General features: G+C 36.8%; 1 protein-coding gene, 1 long non-coding RNA gene and 2 pseudogenes across 2 annotated transcripts; 2 read left to right on the forward strand and 2 right to left on the reverse strand.

Moving 5' to 3' along the window:
* The first annotated feature begins 6,640 nt into the window (after positions 1–6,640).
* Positions 6,641–11,225, forward strand: LOC110942469 (peroxidase 12). The gene is made up of 3 exons (XM_022184247.2): positions 6,641–6,917; positions 9,215–9,412; positions 9,819–11,225. Exons 1-3 carry the CDS (start codon positions 6,657–6,659, stop codon positions 10,437–10,439), a joined length of 1,080 nt encoding a protein of 359 aa, XP_022039939.1. The 5' UTR covers positions 6,641–6,656; the 3' UTR covers positions 10,440–11,225.
* On the reverse strand, positions 10,549–11,505 carry LOC110942473 (annotated as a pseudogene).
* An 811-nt stretch (positions 11,506–12,316) lies between these two features.
* Positions 12,317–12,597, forward strand: LOC118482210. The gene is made up of 2 exons (XR_004867727.1): positions 12,317–12,383; positions 12,480–12,597. It is a non-coding gene; the product is annotated as an uncharacterized LOC118482210 (long non-coding RNA).
* A 3,753-nt stretch (positions 12,598–16,350) lies between these two features.
* LOC110934556 lies at positions 16,351–17,738 on the reverse strand (annotated as a pseudogene).
* Positions 17,739–19,599: the final 1,861 nt, after the last annotated feature.

Genomic DNA, 19,599 nt, shown 5'->3' on the forward strand with positions numbered 1-19,599 from the left:
TTTTTGATCCGACAATTCACTGGACCATTTGTGATTTATCGCTATGACAACCGTTAGTTACAACGGTTGAGTTTATAAGCTAAAACTATGGAAATATGAAACCACAAAGGGTTAGACCACTTACAGAAGTTTAAGGCAAGACTTAAGAACACAGAGGAACACTTTAGAGCTCTTGGAATGATCAGATAAGTGTGTTTGAGGTGTGGTGAACATATGCTCACAATGTGGCTATTTATAGTGTTCAAAAGGCCTTTAGATCATCACAACTCATTCTACAACTGAGTATGGATGATGGGCAGGTGTCCCTAAGTGTTATGGGTCGAGTAGGGGGCGCCCATGCCTCATTTATTGGAGATTTGATCGTTCACAAGCTCAAAAGGCAAGTCTGTCCAAACATTCTGCATCTGGGCGTCCCACGCGGCCCGCATGGGAGTTCCATGCATGTTTAATGCGGGTCGCCTGAGATTCAAATATCAGGTGCGTATTTTAGGTGGCTCGCGGCCCGCCTCAACTTAGGCCAAAACCTCACTCGGGCCGCGAGAGGTTAAAATTTCAGAATTTTTAAATCTTTTGCAATGATGACAGAATCAGGTAATTAATAACGAAATCTTTCGTAATGATTTACCTGACCTTTCGGGTTTGAAGGGGTAACTTTGCAGTTTGGCCCTCGGTTAATTACAACTAGGGACCTCGTGTTATTTACCCGCGTTGTTAAGTCCCCGGTTAGTTTATTAATTATTCAGAAAGCCTTAACTTTCATTATTGACGCTTTTAACCCTTCTCCTACGAATTCGATCGTAACTTTCTCGTTTCATAACGAAACTTCGCGAAATTTATATATTATATTTTAGTGAGTGAATAATACCGTTACAAAGCCTTGGGAACGTCAAAGGGTCACTCAGAGGTATAATTAAACATGTTGACACGGTTAACCCCTGTAGCTTGTAATCTCTCACTTTCTTTCGCGTTTCGCTTCTGTACGATCTATGATTTATTCGTTTGAAGGTTCAAGCATTATTTAGGGTTACTATACAGTATATTTACCCTTTGTTGACATTTATAACCCTCGAATTTACATACTTTCAAGGTTTGTCAAAATTAGTCCTTTATTTAATATCAATGCCACGTGTAATCAAATGACACGTGTTAACACATTATTGGACGCAAAAATTCGAGGTGTTACAACTCGGAAGTTCAAGAACCGCTCTAGATTTCTTTTATCCAACACTTTTAAGCCTTGTTTCTTCCCTAGCCTTGTGCTAGTAGTAAGTGCTTCTAATCATCATCTTGATCTTGTTTATGGTGGTTAATAGTTGATTTAATGGTTAAAATTAAGAAACACTAAAGAGCTTACATTAAAGTCTTGAACATAAGGTGAATAGGGTGGATAAAGAGAAGATATGTGTGTAAATCATGTAAATCTTGTGTAGTTATGATTATTTGATGTTGTTTGTTACTAAAAGTAGGATGGATCATCATCTAGACATACTAGATCATGTTCAAGAACATGAACTAGTAGGATGTTAGTGTTAGAAATATGAAAGATGATGAAACCATCCACCATGAACTTGAAACTTGAATAAACATAATTTTTCTTGTAAAATGAAGTTGTAACTTGTAGATCTTTAGATCTACAAGTGGTTTTTCGGAAGAACCAAGCGGAAAATACTAGTTTTGCTGAAACCCGGATCTTGTATGAACAAAAAGCATTTTTAGTAAATAAACAAGTGTGTGAAAACTTGTGTAACAAGGAAATTTCATAAAGAAATATTTTTGAGAATCTTGACTAGAAGTTGTGAAATTCCATATTCTTTAAAAATAAAGTTTTCAAGAAACTAATCATATTTATAAAGATAACAAGACCTACTAAATGTGTTAGTGACTTACTACATATTTTTACAAAACTATCAAGTTCATGAGTTTATGATTTAGTCTTATTTTTGTCAAGATTAGTGATTAGGTATTGTATGTTGTTGATTGTTAAATTGTTGGAATGATTTTTACAAAAGAAAATGATATGCTAAAAAGCATGGACACCTCCATTTACAGAGGAAATTCTGGCGAAATTTTTCTAGAATTTCAACACTTCGAAATATCTTTCTAACAAGCGTTTACAAAATATATTTTTAACTTGGTTTTCAAATTAAACTTCGCCATGATTTTTATTACAAAAATGCCAAGTACCGGAGGTGGATTTTCGTAAATAAAATTTGTTAAATATATATTTAGAATATATATTTTATAATAAAACGCTTGTGTGATTATCTGATTATTTTGTGAACTAGAGATATATTATTTTTAGGGTAAAAATAATATAACTTGTAGATATCATGAAATTACGACTCCAAAATAATACCAACGCTCTCACAAAATAAATATTTAAGCTACGCAAGTATTGTTGCTTTACGACACGCTAAAACGTAACTTATGTCTTTCTCGGAAAATACTCTCATACGTATATTTTGATAAAGTATTATTTTGGAAAATGTATGGAGTAAAATATAATATTTTTGAGAAAAATATATATATATATTTTGGAATTAAAATGTTTTAGACAAATGACTAAAATATATTTTCTAGGTGGGACTTAAAATATATTTTTCGGAATTATAAAGCATACATGTATAAATACCCCATCCTGGGGAAGGAAAATACGAAGTTGAAATACTTAAGAAATATTAATACAGAGATACTGCATAAACAGTTATTCCAAAACTAAATATCTTTACTATAACTTGGAATAATGACAGAAACGTAACCTAAAGACGCAAATACTAAGACAAGGCATGACCCGTTCGTCTAATAGACGTTAGTACACTGTAGGTAGTCGTGTTGGCTGAAGAGACTTGGGTTACACATACTGAAGATGCAATACTGTGAGTTCATGTCCCCCTTTTCTCTTAGCTATTTTCAGTTTTATAACTTCGGAGGTGAAATGCATGTTACAAATTATTTAGAACATTTTTATACATGGTATGGTTAGCTTAAGGAGGGCTGGGACGTTCAGATCATGTGAGTGGGTAGGTAGAACTTAAGGCCATTAATCCTCATTAATGTAGGACCGAGGGGCATTAGTGATAGAACTATTTGGGTGTAGCGAGCCCCACTCCTGAGTCCGCCGAGTGGACCATGTGGTGACTAAGTGCCCGACGCACAAATCCGCTAGGTTTGAGTCTTCCTGCATCACTTCACACATATCATTGGCTTTGCAACCCAATGGTGATCTCTTTTTCCTTAATTGCTACATATCAGAGATTTTCATACATACAAACGTTTTATAAAGGTTTATACATACTCACTTACACATGAACTCGCTCAACTTTTGTTGATTTTTCAACTTACATGTATTTCAGCAACACTAAGGGATCTGGCAAGTGTCTGCATTTGTGTCAAGCTGCGTACTAAATAAAGACGTCATCCAGGGTAGTAGGTTCAGGAGGTGTAACCCTTACCTAGACGGGTTACATGTCCTTAAACCATGCTTTTATTCAAGACTTTTATCGTGTCATACAAACATGTTTTAAACCATGTTATGGTTGTATCTTGTTTTATGAGTCGACATTTTAAAATGATGTTGTATTGTTATTTCTAAACCTTATTAATGAATGAACGTCTCTTGTTTTTATCATATAGAATGGTTATGATTGATTGCTATGGTATTAAGAAGTCACACCAAATAAACCAACGCTTCCGCAAAAGCCAGGGTGTGACAGCTGGTTTCTTCCTGCGTACACGCCTCCAACCTACAAACCTCCGCCTCTTTTTCACTACCTTTGGTTTTTCCTGTGGTTGGGCTTTGAACACCATAGGCTCCTCGATATCCGCCTGGTACCCCGTAATAGTACCAGTGGTATCCATATCTGTGATGGATAGAAAAAATTTGAAGGGCTTCTAATAGTTCATTCATGCTGTTAGCACACACGAAGACGCACACAATCCTAAATTAAAATTTTGCAAAGTAACAATTTCACAAAATCACATAATGGCAATCAGATAAATTAAGTATTTCTAAATACTTAATTGGCTTAAACCAGTGGCTCTGATACCACCTTTTTCTGTCACGGCCCCCGCCCCGGTTTGACCCGGTCCAGGAGCCGCGGGACAGAAACCCGTGGTATTTATGTTTACAGCGGAAGTCTAGCAGGATTGTTTAAACTTGAAAATGTCCGATTATTATTTTATTTCATAATTCGGGATAAACCCCGTAATTTACAATAGAGGAATTTCACAAGAATTCTCTGATTTTACAAAATATGTTTATTTATTTATTTGAGCCACTACTTCAAGCTTGTGAGTGCTCCGTAGCACTTTTCCTTGATTCACAGTAGGTCACCTGAAACATGTTTTTGAAAATATTTTGTCAGCGGGGAAATACTGGTGAGTCACTCCATATAGATCCCAAAACGTATCCGGATCACAGTGGTTGGTTGTTTTAACCCATAACACCTATTGATTAGGTGTTTGAGATATGAAAAGTCAAGAATGATCAAAGATGAAGGTGAAGCTAATGGATTAATGAATACAACAAGTGTTGCATTGAATCCAAACAATAAGATATAAATAAACCATCTTGGATATCAGATTTGAGCACAAGATCAACACAAGAATGTAACAACACCAATATTCATTGAAGAGCCAAAAGCTTGAGTTTGTTACAAGGCATGAGCTATATATAGTGTTCTTGATTAGCCAGCAAATTTAAAAATTTGCTGGAATCTTATCTACACTAAGTCAGGAACTATACTATTAGAGAATTACAAAATAAGCCCTTGTACATTCAAAATAGCTACAAACTATTACTAAACTAATCCATCACAAGTATCAACGATCTCAAAAGTTCTAACAATATCCCCCCTAGATCGTTGCATACTTGTCTTTTCATTCTTCAGTTGTGACCGCTGGATTTTCTGTAGCTTGCTTCTCAGGCTCTTTGGGACTATCTTCACGTACTGTCGATTCTGGTGGTGCTTGAGTCTCGGTTGGTGTAACCGAAGTCTCTTGAGTAATTGTAGCTTCACAAGTTGGTTGGTCCTCCTTAGTGGCCTCATATGTGGATGAGGCCGGAGGTGGTGATGTGGTGGTGGGTTCAGTTGTAGAAGCAAAAGTTCCTTCTTTCTTTCTTTCGTGTTTCTTCTTCTTTCTTGCTTCCTTTTTCTTATCTTCCTTTTCTTTCCTCTTTTCAATTTTATCAACCAGATCCAGCATATCTCTTTTCAACTTCCAGGCTCGCTCCACCGCTCTCTGAAATAACGCATCCTCTTCCAAATTTGCATTCCCGGCTCCTACATTTATACGGCTGGCGTTTAACACTGTCAAATCTGAGAGCCCAAACATAAAGACATCCATCGGATCCAGAATACGAATATCCACGTTTTCATTGGATCTTATTACAGCTTCACCAGTCTTGCTGTCATAGAACCATTTCTTAAAATTAGTGAGAGCGACATGAACTTCTTCTGGGAGCTTGATCCTCGTGACAACTTTGGTTATTTCCAGGGTGCATGGTATACCTAGATTTATGGGCTTCTTCTAAAATCTTATTTCTTAAATCTCCCTGCTTAGGTACCCAAATCCTTTTCTTGTGGAAGCTCCAAATTCCATCAACTGCTTGCTCCAATTCTTTTATTCGTCCGTTCATTCCTTCGGAATCATCTTTGATTGCTGTTGCTTGAACATTTTTCAGTTGTTCCATTAAATCTAACTGTAGATTTAATCTAAGAGCACGAACTCCCTTTTGCTTTTCATGATACTTACGACTTAAGGCATCTGCGACTACATTTTCTTTACCCTCGTGATATTGAATATCACAGTCGTAATCACTTAAGATTTCCATCCACCTTCTTTGCCTCATGTTTAATTCTTTTTGCCCAAATATGTACCTTAAGCTTTTATGATCTGTATAGACAATAAACTTACTTCCATACAGATAATGGCTCCAAATCTTTAGGGCAAAAATTACCGCTCCTAATTTTAAGTCGTGAGTTGTATAGTTTTCTTCGTGCCTTTTTCAATTGCCTTGAGGCATACGCAATTTACCTTTTTGCGTTGCATTTCACATTAAAGCATATATGATCTATATCAACCCTTCAATATACCAGATAACAAATATATCATTTTTTATTTACCTTATTATAGTTAAATCGAACTTTTAACTCTAAATATGTTTACTTAACTGTGTTGATTGCTTAATTTTACCGTCATGAAATATATATATCCTCGCCATCAACCTCCTACAACCTCGCCACAAAGCGTGGGCTCCAATCTTCACTAGCAACCTCCTATGACCCACCGCGAAGCGCACACTCCAATCCTCACCAACAACCTCCTACAAGGCTACAACCCACCGCAAAGCGTAGGCTTGAATACTAGTTAAAATACAAAGTACTTTATTATTCTGGAATTAAAAAAAACACATGTATTGTGACCAACACAGACTTCAATGGAGACCAACCAAGACCATAGATGCATGCATGGGTAAACCCACATGGACCACATTACTCAACACTTGTCTGATCACTAGCCTTCCACTACACCTTTCTAACCTTTGACGGACTAAAAAGCCAATCTTTCAAACATGAGGGGCTTTAAAGAAACACCTCACACCTCAGCTATAAATAAATAACCCATCTCTTTTGCATAGTAACCAACAAATAACAATGGCTAGTAAAATTACAGTAATGCCCTTTCACACAGTTGCAGTGAGTGTGGGTGTGTTGGTGGTGATCATGGCACTGCATTTGCAGGGTTTAGAAGCACAACAACAGCCATTGGTGAAGGGGCTTTCTTGGAAATACTATGAAAGTAGCTGTCCAAAATTGGAATCAATAATTAGGAAGCAAATGGAGAAGGTGATCAAGAAGGATGTTGGTCTTGCTGCTGCTCTCTTGAGACTTCATTTTCATGATTGTTTTGTTCAGGTATAAATTAACCTTTAACTTTTAGTATTTTACTACTCAAATAAAGGTCATTGAATCTTTTAAAGCCAAGTTTAAAGTTTAGTCGCTGTGGCTTATTTTGTCAGTTTAATTCAAAGGTTTCATTTTTCGCCTATGGGTTCAAAAAGTTTTCACCGTTGCCATTTTAATCCACTGGATTAACTTCATCCATTTTTTCTGTTAACAAGAAGGGTAATTCGGTTATTTTCTAAGTAATTCTCTTACCTTTGGTTGTCTGGCCCCTGTGGCGTCCGGTTTCTTGAAGCGGGTTCAAAAGGCAGCACTTGCACATGCGACAGTGTCTGTAGGCCATAGTTATGTGTTTAGCCGAGTAGGATTTGCAATTCAAAAGGGGGTGGCGGCGCAGCTTGTTGCCCGTCTACCAACCCATGATTTGTAATTTGCTCTAACCTTCTAACTAACATCTAAATATCAAAATGATCGAATTGCTATTCTCGATAACATAAAAAATGAATGAAGTTAACCAAGTGGACGAAAATGACAATGGTGAAAACTTTTTGGACCCGCAGGCGAAAAATGAAACATTCGGACTAAACTGTCAAAATGGCCCAACCACAAGGACTAAAATGACATTTAACTCAAAATACAAAGTCTCCTATAAATAATAAGTCGTAAAAAGGGTATCGAATTCACTCTGATTGACCTAATTTAAGCAACATGGAACCGTCAAATCAAACTCTACGGTATAATATTTTAGGTTTTCACTTTAGGATTTGTAGTCTGTAGATGTTAGAATTTTTGTTTATGTTATTGTGTCTTTTCTATATTTGCGTCATTCTGTCTTTTTTTCTCGACATTGTATTATATTTTGCTTGATATTATGTTATATTTTAAGATCCATTGTGTCTCTGTACACTTCTTAGATTTAAAAGTCTGCTCGATAATTTTACTCAATAGAATATATTTGATAAAAAGTTAATTTGTCACACACTTTCGAGTACAAAAATAATCAAACGAGTTGGTATACTTTTTATCTTTAAAACCACGTTGATGTAGATCTAAACTTTAATGATAACTCATGAACAAAAACAGGTCACCTTTGTAAGTGGAAATAATAGTAAGGAATAGGGGTGAGCAAGTTTAGGTCCGGACCAAAAATAACCGAGAACTGAACCGAAAATATACCCGACCCGAACCCAAGTACCTAGGTATTTATATCGGTTCCAATTTTTCATATAAAATAGGGTCGGGTCGGGTCGGTTCTCGGTTCTTTTCATGGTGAAACCCGACTTGGACCTATGGACCAGAACCGACCCTATATTTAGGGTAGTGAATCGGTTCTGTATTTTATGTTTGATCGGTTCTCAGGTCAGGTCGGGTAATGATCGGATAGGGTCAGGTTTTTCCTTTTGCTCACCCCTAGTAAGGAAAGTTGGCCGATGACTCATTACACACGTTGATATAAGATTTTCTTATTTTTAATAATTAATAATTGATTTCCGCATATTTAGGGTGTAGAAAAGTTGATCCGTTTGTGAGCTACTCAAGACTGAATCACTAAAAACACGAAAGGACCCGAGCTAAAACGAGCTTGTGCCTAAATAAAAGCTTACTTATTAAACGAGCCCAGATTTTTCGTCTAGGCTTAACTAAGCTCGCAAACCTATTATTTATAAAAATATAAAAGTTTCGTTTTTATATAGTAAATATTATTATGAACAAAGTATGATAATTTATCTAAATAACATATATATTGTGTAACATATGCAAAGTAATTATTATAAATATATATAAAAATAACTAGATATTTATAATGAATAAAATAATAATAAATGAGTCAAGCTCTAGCTTAGAAAAAATAACGAAACAAGCTCGCTCTTTAGACATAGAGCTTGAAGCTTACCAATCTCCCATAGACTCACGAACTAAGCTTGGATGTAAGCGGGTCCAGGCTCATTTCAGCTCTCGACTCGTTGACACCCTTAGACTGTCGCATCTCATCATCAAGTATATATATAATGAAATGTGGGGTTTTCTTTTGCTTAACATAATGACTAAAGGTTCCCAAGAAGAGATCCCGATAGTTAAGTGATGTACTTCACAACTAAAGAAACTGTATATGTAAATATACATATATAATCAGTGCATCAATTTAAAAAAAAAAAAAACAAATACATTAGGGGATGATATTGTAATATGTTACTAATTAAGGAAACTTGGAAACAGGAACTGTTCCTAAGGGTCGACGCAAATTGTTATATTAGTATAATGTTTATTTTCATAGATTTGATGTTAGTTTAATTGTTAATATTTAACAGGGCTGTGATGGTTCGGTTTTGTTGGATGGATCAGCAAGCGGACCAGTTGATAGCGAGAAAACGGCACCACCAAACCTAAGTTTAAAGGGTTTTGATGTCATTGAGGATCTTCGTCGTAGAGTTCACAAACAATGTGGTGCGGGTAGTGTCTCGTGTTCTGATATTACTGCTATAGTTGCGCGCGACGCTATTGTCTTGGTAAATCCTCTTATACATCTTTTTTCAATGTTTTTATAAACGGATTGGCCATCAAATCATCTGTTTACTAGTTCACTAGTCATACCAGTCTTAAAAACCGGATGATGTTATAAACAATTTTAAATTAAATATACACGTATTAACTATACGAAACTACTTTATAAACAAAACACGAAGTTTGAAGTTGTAAATGAATCGGTAAATGAGTTCTAAAAGATTTTTTTTTCAGTCCAGTTCGTTGGTACATCCGGTGCAAATGGACTCAACTGAACCGGTTATGTAATGGTTTTTGTTCTGACCGATCGGTCCAAGTTTGAAAACACGGTTTTTTTTCATAGATTTAAAAGTTACTTACATGTTTATGTACATTAATATGTATTGTTATGTTATGTTGTACTTTTATTAGACCGGCGGTCCAGACTATAGCGTTCCTCTGGGTCGAAGAGATGGACTCTCATTCGCCACAAGAAACGCAACACTTGCCAATCTTCCATCACCGTTTGTCGGGACAGACTCGCTACTAACCTCCCTTGCCGCCAAAAACTTTGACGCCACCGATGCTGTAGCCCTATCAGGGGCCCACACCATCGGTGTCGCCCATTGCCCATCCTTCACGCGACGACTTTATCCTACACAAGATGCGACCATGGATAAAACCCTAGCCAACACCCTCAAAGGCGTTTGCCCAACCCAAAACACGAATGCCACAACTTTCTTGGACCTTCGCTCTCCAAACGTGTTCGATAACAAGTACTTCGTCGACCTAATGAACAAACAAGGAATCCTAACGTCTGACCAAGATCTTTACACTGACAAACGAACCCGAGAGATTGTCAAGAGCTTTGCAGTCAACCAAACATTATTTTTCGAGAAATTCGTCAACGTAATGGTGAAGATGGGCCAAATGCAGGTTTTGACCGGCACAAAAGGTGAAATCCGCAACACTTGCAATAAGCGAAACTCAAACGAATTAGTCATATCAAACATTGTCGAGGACCACAACACGGACGGTGTCGAGAACCTCTAAGCTAGTTAGGAACTTAGGATGTTATTCTTTCATGTTTGTGCTATAATGTATGTCAGTATGTGCACTTTGCTTTGTGTAACTCTGTTGTTGAGCAATAAAGATGAATTCAAAAACAAAATATATAATCATATATGAGCAAATTATTGTAAATTTGTAATGCAACTGTCTCATGCAAAAACATAATTACAAATCTCTCAAAATTATATTCATAAACCAAATTATAAATAATAAATTATAAATTATAAACTCATGAATATCAAGTTCGAATTTCGAAAATTTCGATCATACTGCAAGTGAAAGATCTCCAATTTCAAGCTGTGTAGCAATTTCTTCCAACTGCTTCTTCACACTCATATCAATCAATTTAGATCCAGAATTTCCATACCTGATTGTAAAACCGACAACTAACGACTCGTCAATAACCGTTTTCACTCGCACATTCTTCGCTCCGGTGAGTTTCTGCACCTGTTTTGCAATCTGAGCTAGATGCTGTTCTTCAAGCTTCACAACCGACGATACAACAGCAAGTTCAGTTTCAGTTAATTTGTTGTAAACAAGTTCAAACTCCTTAACAGTCTCCTTAATCAGATCTATCCGTTTACTCTCGATTAAAGTTGCAGACGTGAATCTGAAGCTTACCTGACGCGGTGACGTCATCGATGAGTGCGCGTTTCTGTTCGAGGCTTACGATAGGGCTAGTGAAGTAGTTGAAGTTTGTTGAATCGGAAAACAGTTTATCGACCAGATCTAGGTCTTTGACAGTCGCTTCTAGCGTTCCGTTTGCAACGGCTACTTCTGCTAGTGCTGCGGCGTAGCTTCCGGCGGCGGAATCCGCCATTTTTGCGCTCGAAGCGCCTCCGCCGCGGCGTGAGGTTCCGGCGAGCTTGATTGAGAGGTTTTGGAGACGTAAACCACCGGAAAACGAGAGTTTTTCTGGATTGACGAAGGTTATACGGAGTGACGAAGTGCGTTGGAATGTGATCGGAGTTTGTTGAAGAGCGGCGGTGGTGGCGGTTGCTGCCATTTTGACCGGCGGTTAGAGAGGATAACGGAATTGGATGAAGTGAGTGAAGTTGTTTGTGAGGGGAGGTTTTGGATGAGGATTAACGGTTGAGATTGAGATAGGGGAGTGATCGACGGTGGAGAATGGGGTTGAAAATCAGTGAACAAGGAGACGATGTGAGTTTTATCTTCTAGGAGATAACGAGTGGACACGTGGCAGCTTTGCATTAGTTGAAAGATTGTTTGTTTTTCCGCCAAAATGGAGATAGGGCCCGGGGTTGGTTTTTTCTTTATTTTTTTTTAATAAACTTTCATTTTGCTCAATGTGGTTTGGACATTTTTACCATTTTAGTCCAAATCTTAAACTTTTTAAATCTGGTTCTCTATGGTTTCACTTTTGTTGCCATTTTAGTCCCAAAGTTAAATTTAGCCAGATTCCTCAACTAAAATCCTGATATTTTGTCTTTATCCTTAGGGGTATTTTAGTCATTTTTGTTTTATTGTAGAGTAAACTGCAATTTTACCCCCTGACGTTAGAGGTCATTGGCATGTCTACCCCCCTAAGGAAATAATTGCAATTTTACCCCCCAATGTTTGCTGTTATGTTGCAACCTTACCCCCCGGCCTCAAATTTGTTGACTAATCTGTTGACTACAACTTGAAATGACTATAATGCCCTTTCATATTACCCCCTGTGTTTTGTGCACTCTTGTGATATTACCCCCTGCCACCACTGCCACCGCCATTCACCACCACAACCACCACTGCCACCTCCAGCCACCACCCTCAACCATTTTTCAGTGTTTTGTCACTAATTAAGGAATCTTGCCGGTATGAAACTGAAGGCATTTACAAGCCCTAATTTAGAAAGAAGAAGAAAAAGTTTTCAACCTCATAAATCGTGGATCCAATAATATCACCACCGAACGATCAACGATGCCTGTAAGTAGATCTATCACATAAACATATGTGATCTGATCTGATCTTATTGAATCGAAGTTGTAATTGACATAGATACTATGTGTGATGTTGTTGCAGGTGCAGCAGATCTTGATATCGGAGGTGGAACCACCAAGTCCGATGAGATACCTGATCAGATCAGCAATCATGATGATCAGCGTCGTTTTGCCTCTTGGTTATATGATGTTTCGCAACAAGAGAGCCCCCTCATCTTTATCTTTTGCTAAACAGACGTAGGTGTGCTTTTCTTTTTTACTTCATTCTTACATTCTGCAAACTTATACTGTGACCTCATTTTACTCCATTTTAAATCACTTGTATATTGACCAAGGCCTAGCTAGAACCAAGTGGAATCAATACAGTAGATTGTATGAAACAGTTGAAATAAATTGGCATAGATTAGGACCCGTAATCTCATCTGCAGTGAGATAAATCCAATTTGTAATTTCTACCACAAATTGAGATGAATCATTGGTTGCAGGTGTTGAATGAAGGGTGGTGTAGGGATGGTAGTGATCGTGGTGGTTTGGCTGTATGTATGTGGATGATTGGGGGCTGGGGTGTGGAGATGACGGTGGTGATTGTTGAAGATGAAGGCGGGTGGTGGGTTTTTAGAGAGAGAGAGAGAGAGGGGGGAGGAAGAAAATGGTAGTGGTGGTTGTGGTGGTGAGTGGCGGTGGCAGTGGTGGTTGAGGGTGGTGGCTGGAGGTGGCAGTGGTGGTTGTGGTGGTGAATGGCGGTGGCAGGGGTTATATCACAAGAGTGCACAAAACACAAGGGGTAATATGAAAGGGCATTATAGTCATTTCAAGTTATATTCAACAGATTAGTCAACAAATTTGAGGCCGGGGGTAAGGTTGCAACATAACAGCAAACAGTGGGGGGTAAAATTGCAATTATTTCCTTAGGGGGTAGACATGCCAATGACCCCTAACCTCAGGGGGTAAAATTGCAGTTTACTCTTTATTGTAACTCAATATTGATTAAAAATAATAAAACTAAATAAATCTTTGACCTTATTTAATCACATCATCTTCCCCGTTTCACCCAAACCACTGCCAGTCTCTCCCCCTTCTCACCACCGCCACCTCCTCCCCCCTCCACTAACACCACGACTGCACCACCACCATCCCCACCATTCTCACTCAGATCTGAATCGACTTTTCTTTCAAGATTTACTATTTGCTCATCAGTTCTTGTTGATCCACTCATATCTGAGTCGACACAACCGGTGTAGGGGGTTGGAGATGGTGGTTGTTCGGTGGGGTGAGGGTGGTTCAGTGGTGGTTTGGTAGGGCAGCGGTGGTGCAAGGGGGTTAGAGATGGTGGTGGTTCTGTGGGTGTAAGTGTGGTTCAGTAGTGGTGCGACAGTGGTGGTTTGGTAGGGTAGCGGTGGTGTAGGGGGTGGAGTGTGGTGGTAAATGTTATCCGATGAACATAAGGTGAGAGATTAGGGTTTCGAATTGAGTGTTGTCCAGGCCGAGGATGGTGGCGATTTGAGCAAGGAGAGGGTTATCAGAGGAGGCGACGGTGGTTGTTGGAAGATGGTGGCGGCGGCAGTTTTGATAAGAGAGGGGTGCGGGATTGGAGTAGAGATAGAGTAACATTGGTGACGGAACCCTAGAACTGTGGCTTTACGAGCATCATCTTCTTCTTCCAACAGCTGTGATGGTGGGGTTTGGTTTAGGATAGAGAGAAACAAATGATATTGAGAGGGAGAAATAGTTGTGATGGTGAGGTTTGGTTTATGCATCTAGGGAAGATGATGTGTTGGTCAAACTGATTTATTTAGGTTTATTATTTTTAATTAATAATGAGTATAATAAAACAAAAATGACTAAAATACCCCAGAGGATAAAGACAAAAATGACTAAAATGATTTCATTTTTGGACTAAAATGGCAACAAAAGTGAAACCACAGGGACCCAGATTTAAAAAGTTTGAGATTTGGACTAAAATAGCAAACGTACCCAAACCACAGGGACCAAACTGGCAGTTTACTCTTATTTTTTTCTTTCGTATAAGTTAATACATAGTTAAACCGGTTTGACACGTTAATTACATGGTTTAAAGCGTGTCTAGACGCGTTCGACCCAACTATCTTGTGTGAAACTTGTTATAGTAATCGTGTTAACTGTGTTAGTAGTTTTACACAACACGTTTAACCTTTGTATTAAAACGACCTAGTTTTTTAACTTTGTAAATAATCAAATGAATATGCATATTAATTTTTAAACTTAGTTGCACTTTGTTGTGATTCTGATTTATGGCTACTCCGTATCTTGTCGTTTCTACCAGAGGAATATACTAACCCTAGCCGAAAGGTGTTTGCAACTTCTGTCTTTGGCCAACTGCATCGTTGACTGTTGACTAATCTTTCATTATATTCTTTCCCTAAATGAGTTAGTGTCCATTCTTCTTTTATGAACATTTTCCAACCCCTTTTCACGCTTCATTTTAGCACCTTTTTTCATTCAAATCACTATGGCTTGAGTTTTTACCAGTGTAAATGATTTTGCCCATCAACTTGACTAGCAAACTTGAGCCACCTCGTATGATCTTCTCATGTTACCATTGCGCAACCACCATTTGTTCATTTTAAACTTTTGGGAAAGTAATTTTGCGTTGCCAAAGTGCCCCAAGAGTGGAATCCACTTATCTTGCGAGCGTCATGCAATGCCCTCGCCATTCTCTACTGATTATGATCATGAGCCTTTTTTCATACTGCTTAGGACTCTTTATGGGCTTGTAACGATGAAGTACAAAGAAGTGATTGCGCTTATGTACACGCTTTTCTTAAATTTTTGAGGCACCCCAAAATGATTACGAGAGTGATGATAAGTTACAATTTTCATGACTGAGTCTTGTAACATTTTCTCAATTTTCCTTTCAACATCAAAATAATTTCTATATAATAATAGTATGACGTATTTTTGTCAATATTTCTTTATGTGTGAATAAACAAATTTCAACCAAAAGGGTGGTTGTAATTAAATATCTAATTAATCACAAGCGCAACTTGCATTTGTTTATGTGTGTTTAGTAACGAAATATGAAAAGTGTGGTCCATTTAGGTTACCATGGAAAAGAAGAACAAACAAAAATTATACGGAAAACAAAACCCATGTTTTGTGCTCATGAGTACACTAACACAAGATGATTTTACTAGACGGTAAGAACGCATAGAACTTATAAAAAAACACGGCTCGCTTGAAAAAGCTTAGCTCAAAAGAAACTCGCTTATAAATGAGTCGAGCTGAGCCTACTTGTTTAGAACCCTACAAGGTTAGGGTAAAATGAAAACTCATACGAGTTGTGAGAACTTATAAAACTCGGTCTTACAAAAGGTTTTTTCAAAAAAATTTTTACCAAAAATCCTTAAAAAATCAACTTTTTCCAAAAAATTACAGCATTCGTAAAAGCACATTAAGGAGCTGTTTGACAACATCTGAACAATTAAGTGCTGAACCAGTAAGAGGTCAGAACAACTAAGAGCCTGTATAATGCTTAACCGTTGAGAGGCAAATGTCTAACCAATTCAGTTTAGAGGCCTTAACCATTCAAACTCTGTATAATGCTTAACCGTTCAGAAACAAATGTCTGAACCATTCAGACATCTGCTGGTGAAACAAACAGTCTGAACCATTAAGTGATGAACCAGTAGGAGGTGTGAACCATTAAGAGGCTCATTAAGAGTTACACAAAAAGCCAAGGGGCTGAAAAAACCACTTCGAATTAGTATTTTTTTTTTTACGACCGTCTTTCTAACATTTTAATATAGAGGTGTCAAAGAAAACTAGAGGCAAAACTCGCACGAGGAGATCGAGTTCTCTAAGTTCTCACAACTGGTAGGAGTTTTCTCTTGATCCAAATCCTATACGTATATGAACCATGCAAGATGTAAACAGATGCAGTTAAATTTAAACCTGTTTAAGCCAAATCATGCAACTGAACCTACACGACTAAAACTAGATTAATGGTTTAAGAACACATATCAATTTCCTATGAGAATAAACAACAATCAATCAAAAGTCAAAACTATTCAAATGCGATACATTGACCAACCAAGTATAAACATTACAACAGTACATACCTCCGTATGGATATTTATCGCGCTTTCTCTTCAAAAAGAATTTTATAAAACCGTTTTCTTTCCTCGGGATCAAATATGCCACCTAGATCATCCCCTTCATCAGACAGACAGTTCATGAACCAGTTCATTTTTCTCTTGTTTCATTGCTATAATGCCTTTTTTTCTTTTCTTTTCTAAATTCAACATGTGATGCCTTCTATTATACTTATGATAATCTTAATTATGGCCGCGCAGCGGATCCTTCACAACTACAAGCGGGTCTTTTTCAACCAATTTTGACCCTGCTCTAAGTAAAACAGTATAAATTTGATACTTATTTGAAACATAGAATATCCCCGGATGCTTTAAGAGCAGAACGTTTAATCTCTCCGGTAAATGAAATTCCCTCGTGAAATGACCTAACTTCATAATTGATGCTTTCTTCCATAATGTAAGTGACAGAAACTCGCGATTGTTCGTTTTTCTGATTCCTTCCACCCGATTACTAAATGACCCGGATCCGTATAAGGTGAAATGTACGGCAATGAATCGAATTCATTCATGAAATTTCTCCCACGATTTTACCCAAGTTGAAGGTAATGAACATGTGAATGACAGGTTGCAACCCTGTTCTTGAGACTTTCTTTCAATTTTCGAAACCGCTAATTTTTGGTCCCACTTGATGAGCTCGATTTGCATTAAATTCTTTCTCCCGCCGTAATTAACCACCCGAAACATATCAAGATGTTTTGGTATGATTCTTATCAGATAATCATTCGGTAACCCTAAATTATTTTATATTTCATTGAGTTTCGAGACGTTGAGCCGATGATTAATAACTTTGCTAATCTCTCAACAAAAACTGTTTCTTGCATATCTTTTACGGTTTCTTCTTCTTCTTGTACTAAAAGCATCATCTTTTTAGTTAATCTGCACCGATATTCATCGTCATTGAAGTATACTTCAAAGCAGCACGGGTATTTCTTAACCCAGTTTAGAGCTTTTCCTTGAAGATCAAGAGTTTTGAACTTCCTTTGAAGGAAATTAACAGAGGCCACATGATCAGGACACATCAAGATTATATTTTTAATCTGATTATTTACGATCGATCCATCGACGGTTTCTTGTTAAAGCTGCTTCAAGATCCGGGTCTTTTTTCATTGACCAAAGAGAGAATCTTCGAAGAAGATGAAAATTTGTATTCTGCACATTATACGTATTGATCAATATTTTCCCACTTGGTATCTTCATCATTTTACCAAAACCTTGCCCGTTTAAATATAAAATTATAAAAATAAAAATACTATAACATAAAGGCTTCAATTCTCAATCATAAGAATAAGAAGAAGCAAATCACCTAGCTACTATTGCATATTTCAAATATAAATTCAACCCCATTAGAAAAGGCTTAAAATTATACGGGTGGTACGAGCCACACGGGGTAACGGGGCATTTTAAAAATGGTCATATTGGTTCATGTCAGAATAGGTTTTGACAAAAATGGATACGGGCAAAAACAGGCCGTTTAAAAAGCTGTAAATTTGGTTCGGATCATGACGGGTTTCAACCAAAACGACAAATACAAAAATAATATCACAAGAAATTTAGCCATTCACATGAAACAACTAAAAAACGAAAGAAACTTATGCACTTACATTCTAGGGCTGGCAATTTTACACGAATACACGACACGAACCTACACGACTTTAACAGGTATCGTGTATGACCTTAACAGGTATCGTGTACTAAAAAGGTAGACACGAAACAACCTGTTAATTTTCGTGTCTAAACAAATTAGATACCTGTTTACCTGTTAAAACATGTTAAGATTTTAATTTTAGTTAAATAAAAAATATACCATTACTCATTAAACACTATATAAAGAAGCAACTAATTTATGCTTCTATAGGTTGTAACATGAGCTTAGCAAGTTTTTTAAAAAAAAAAAAAAAAAAAAAACTATAATTTTTATTTTTAACCCTAAAGTTTAATTCTTTAACAATTTAAGTTTAAAGTTTAATTTTTTGCTTCCTTTTTAACCCTAAAGTTTTAATCTTTCACAATTTAAGTTTAAAGTTTTAATCTTTGGTAATTTAATCTTTTTAATTAATTTGATTTTTCACTTCTAATTCAAAAGTTTCTATCTTATACAATTTAACCCCTCTGATTAATTTGATTTTTCACTTCTAATTCAAAAAATTTCATTTTTTGCAGTTTAACCTCTTTGATTTTTTTACTTATGTGTGGTAATCTTGGTTTTGGGGGGTTTTCAAACAAAAAATGGTTATGCATATGGTTGTTAAAACCTTGGCTTTTGGGGGTTTAAAAAAAAGATTTTTTTACTTTTAACCCAAAAGTATTTCATGAATTACGTTTAACCAAAAACTATTTGTTTTTTTTACTTTTAACACAAAACTTTTTATCTTTTGCAATCTATTCTCACAACTTTTTTTACTTTCAGCTTTGGTCCTTTATAGTTTTTGTTTTCCGCAAATTTTTCGCTTTATGCTTCGTTCTAAATTTTGTGACTTAACACATCGGAACGTGCGTCTTTAGTTTAACATTTTTACGTTTCGTTCTAAATTTTACGAGTTAACACGACGCAACGTGCGTGTGTGGTCGAACGTTTTTACATCGTCTATTTTTTCAGGTTTCACAGGTTCAACATAACGTGCGCATCTTAAATCGACTTAGTTATAACAAAAGAATCCCCGCCGCATTGCGGCGGGTCGTAATTCTAGTTTACTCAAATACTAGTAATAAGACTCGCGCGCGTTGCGGCGCATGTATATCGTAAACATCGAATGGATTAGTCAAATCACTCGTTAAACATATGAAAATGTGTGTTTAGACGTATCTGTTTGAAGTCAATGTAACCTATATAAGCATTATGATTGGATCAAAACGTAAAGTAAATCGAAATTATATTGTACAATCATAACGTATTATATATGACCCAACTCATGTAATGAAAATGGACTAATTAGAGGTCTTTAAAAAAACACAATCTGACTCCACTCCACTCGGTTCGAAACAATATTTATGAAACATATATAAAATAACCATGAATACTTATTATATTTTACCTGATTCATTTCCTAAAAACAATTACATCGAATCATAAAC

This window comes from Helianthus annuus, chromosome 1 (genome assembly GCF_002127325.2).
Source record: "Helianthus annuus cultivar XRQ/B chromosome 1, HanXRQr2.0-SUNRISE, whole genome shotgun sequence".
Taxonomy (NCBI): domain Eukaryota; kingdom Viridiplantae; phylum Streptophyta; class Magnoliopsida; order Asterales; family Asteraceae; genus Helianthus; species Helianthus annuus.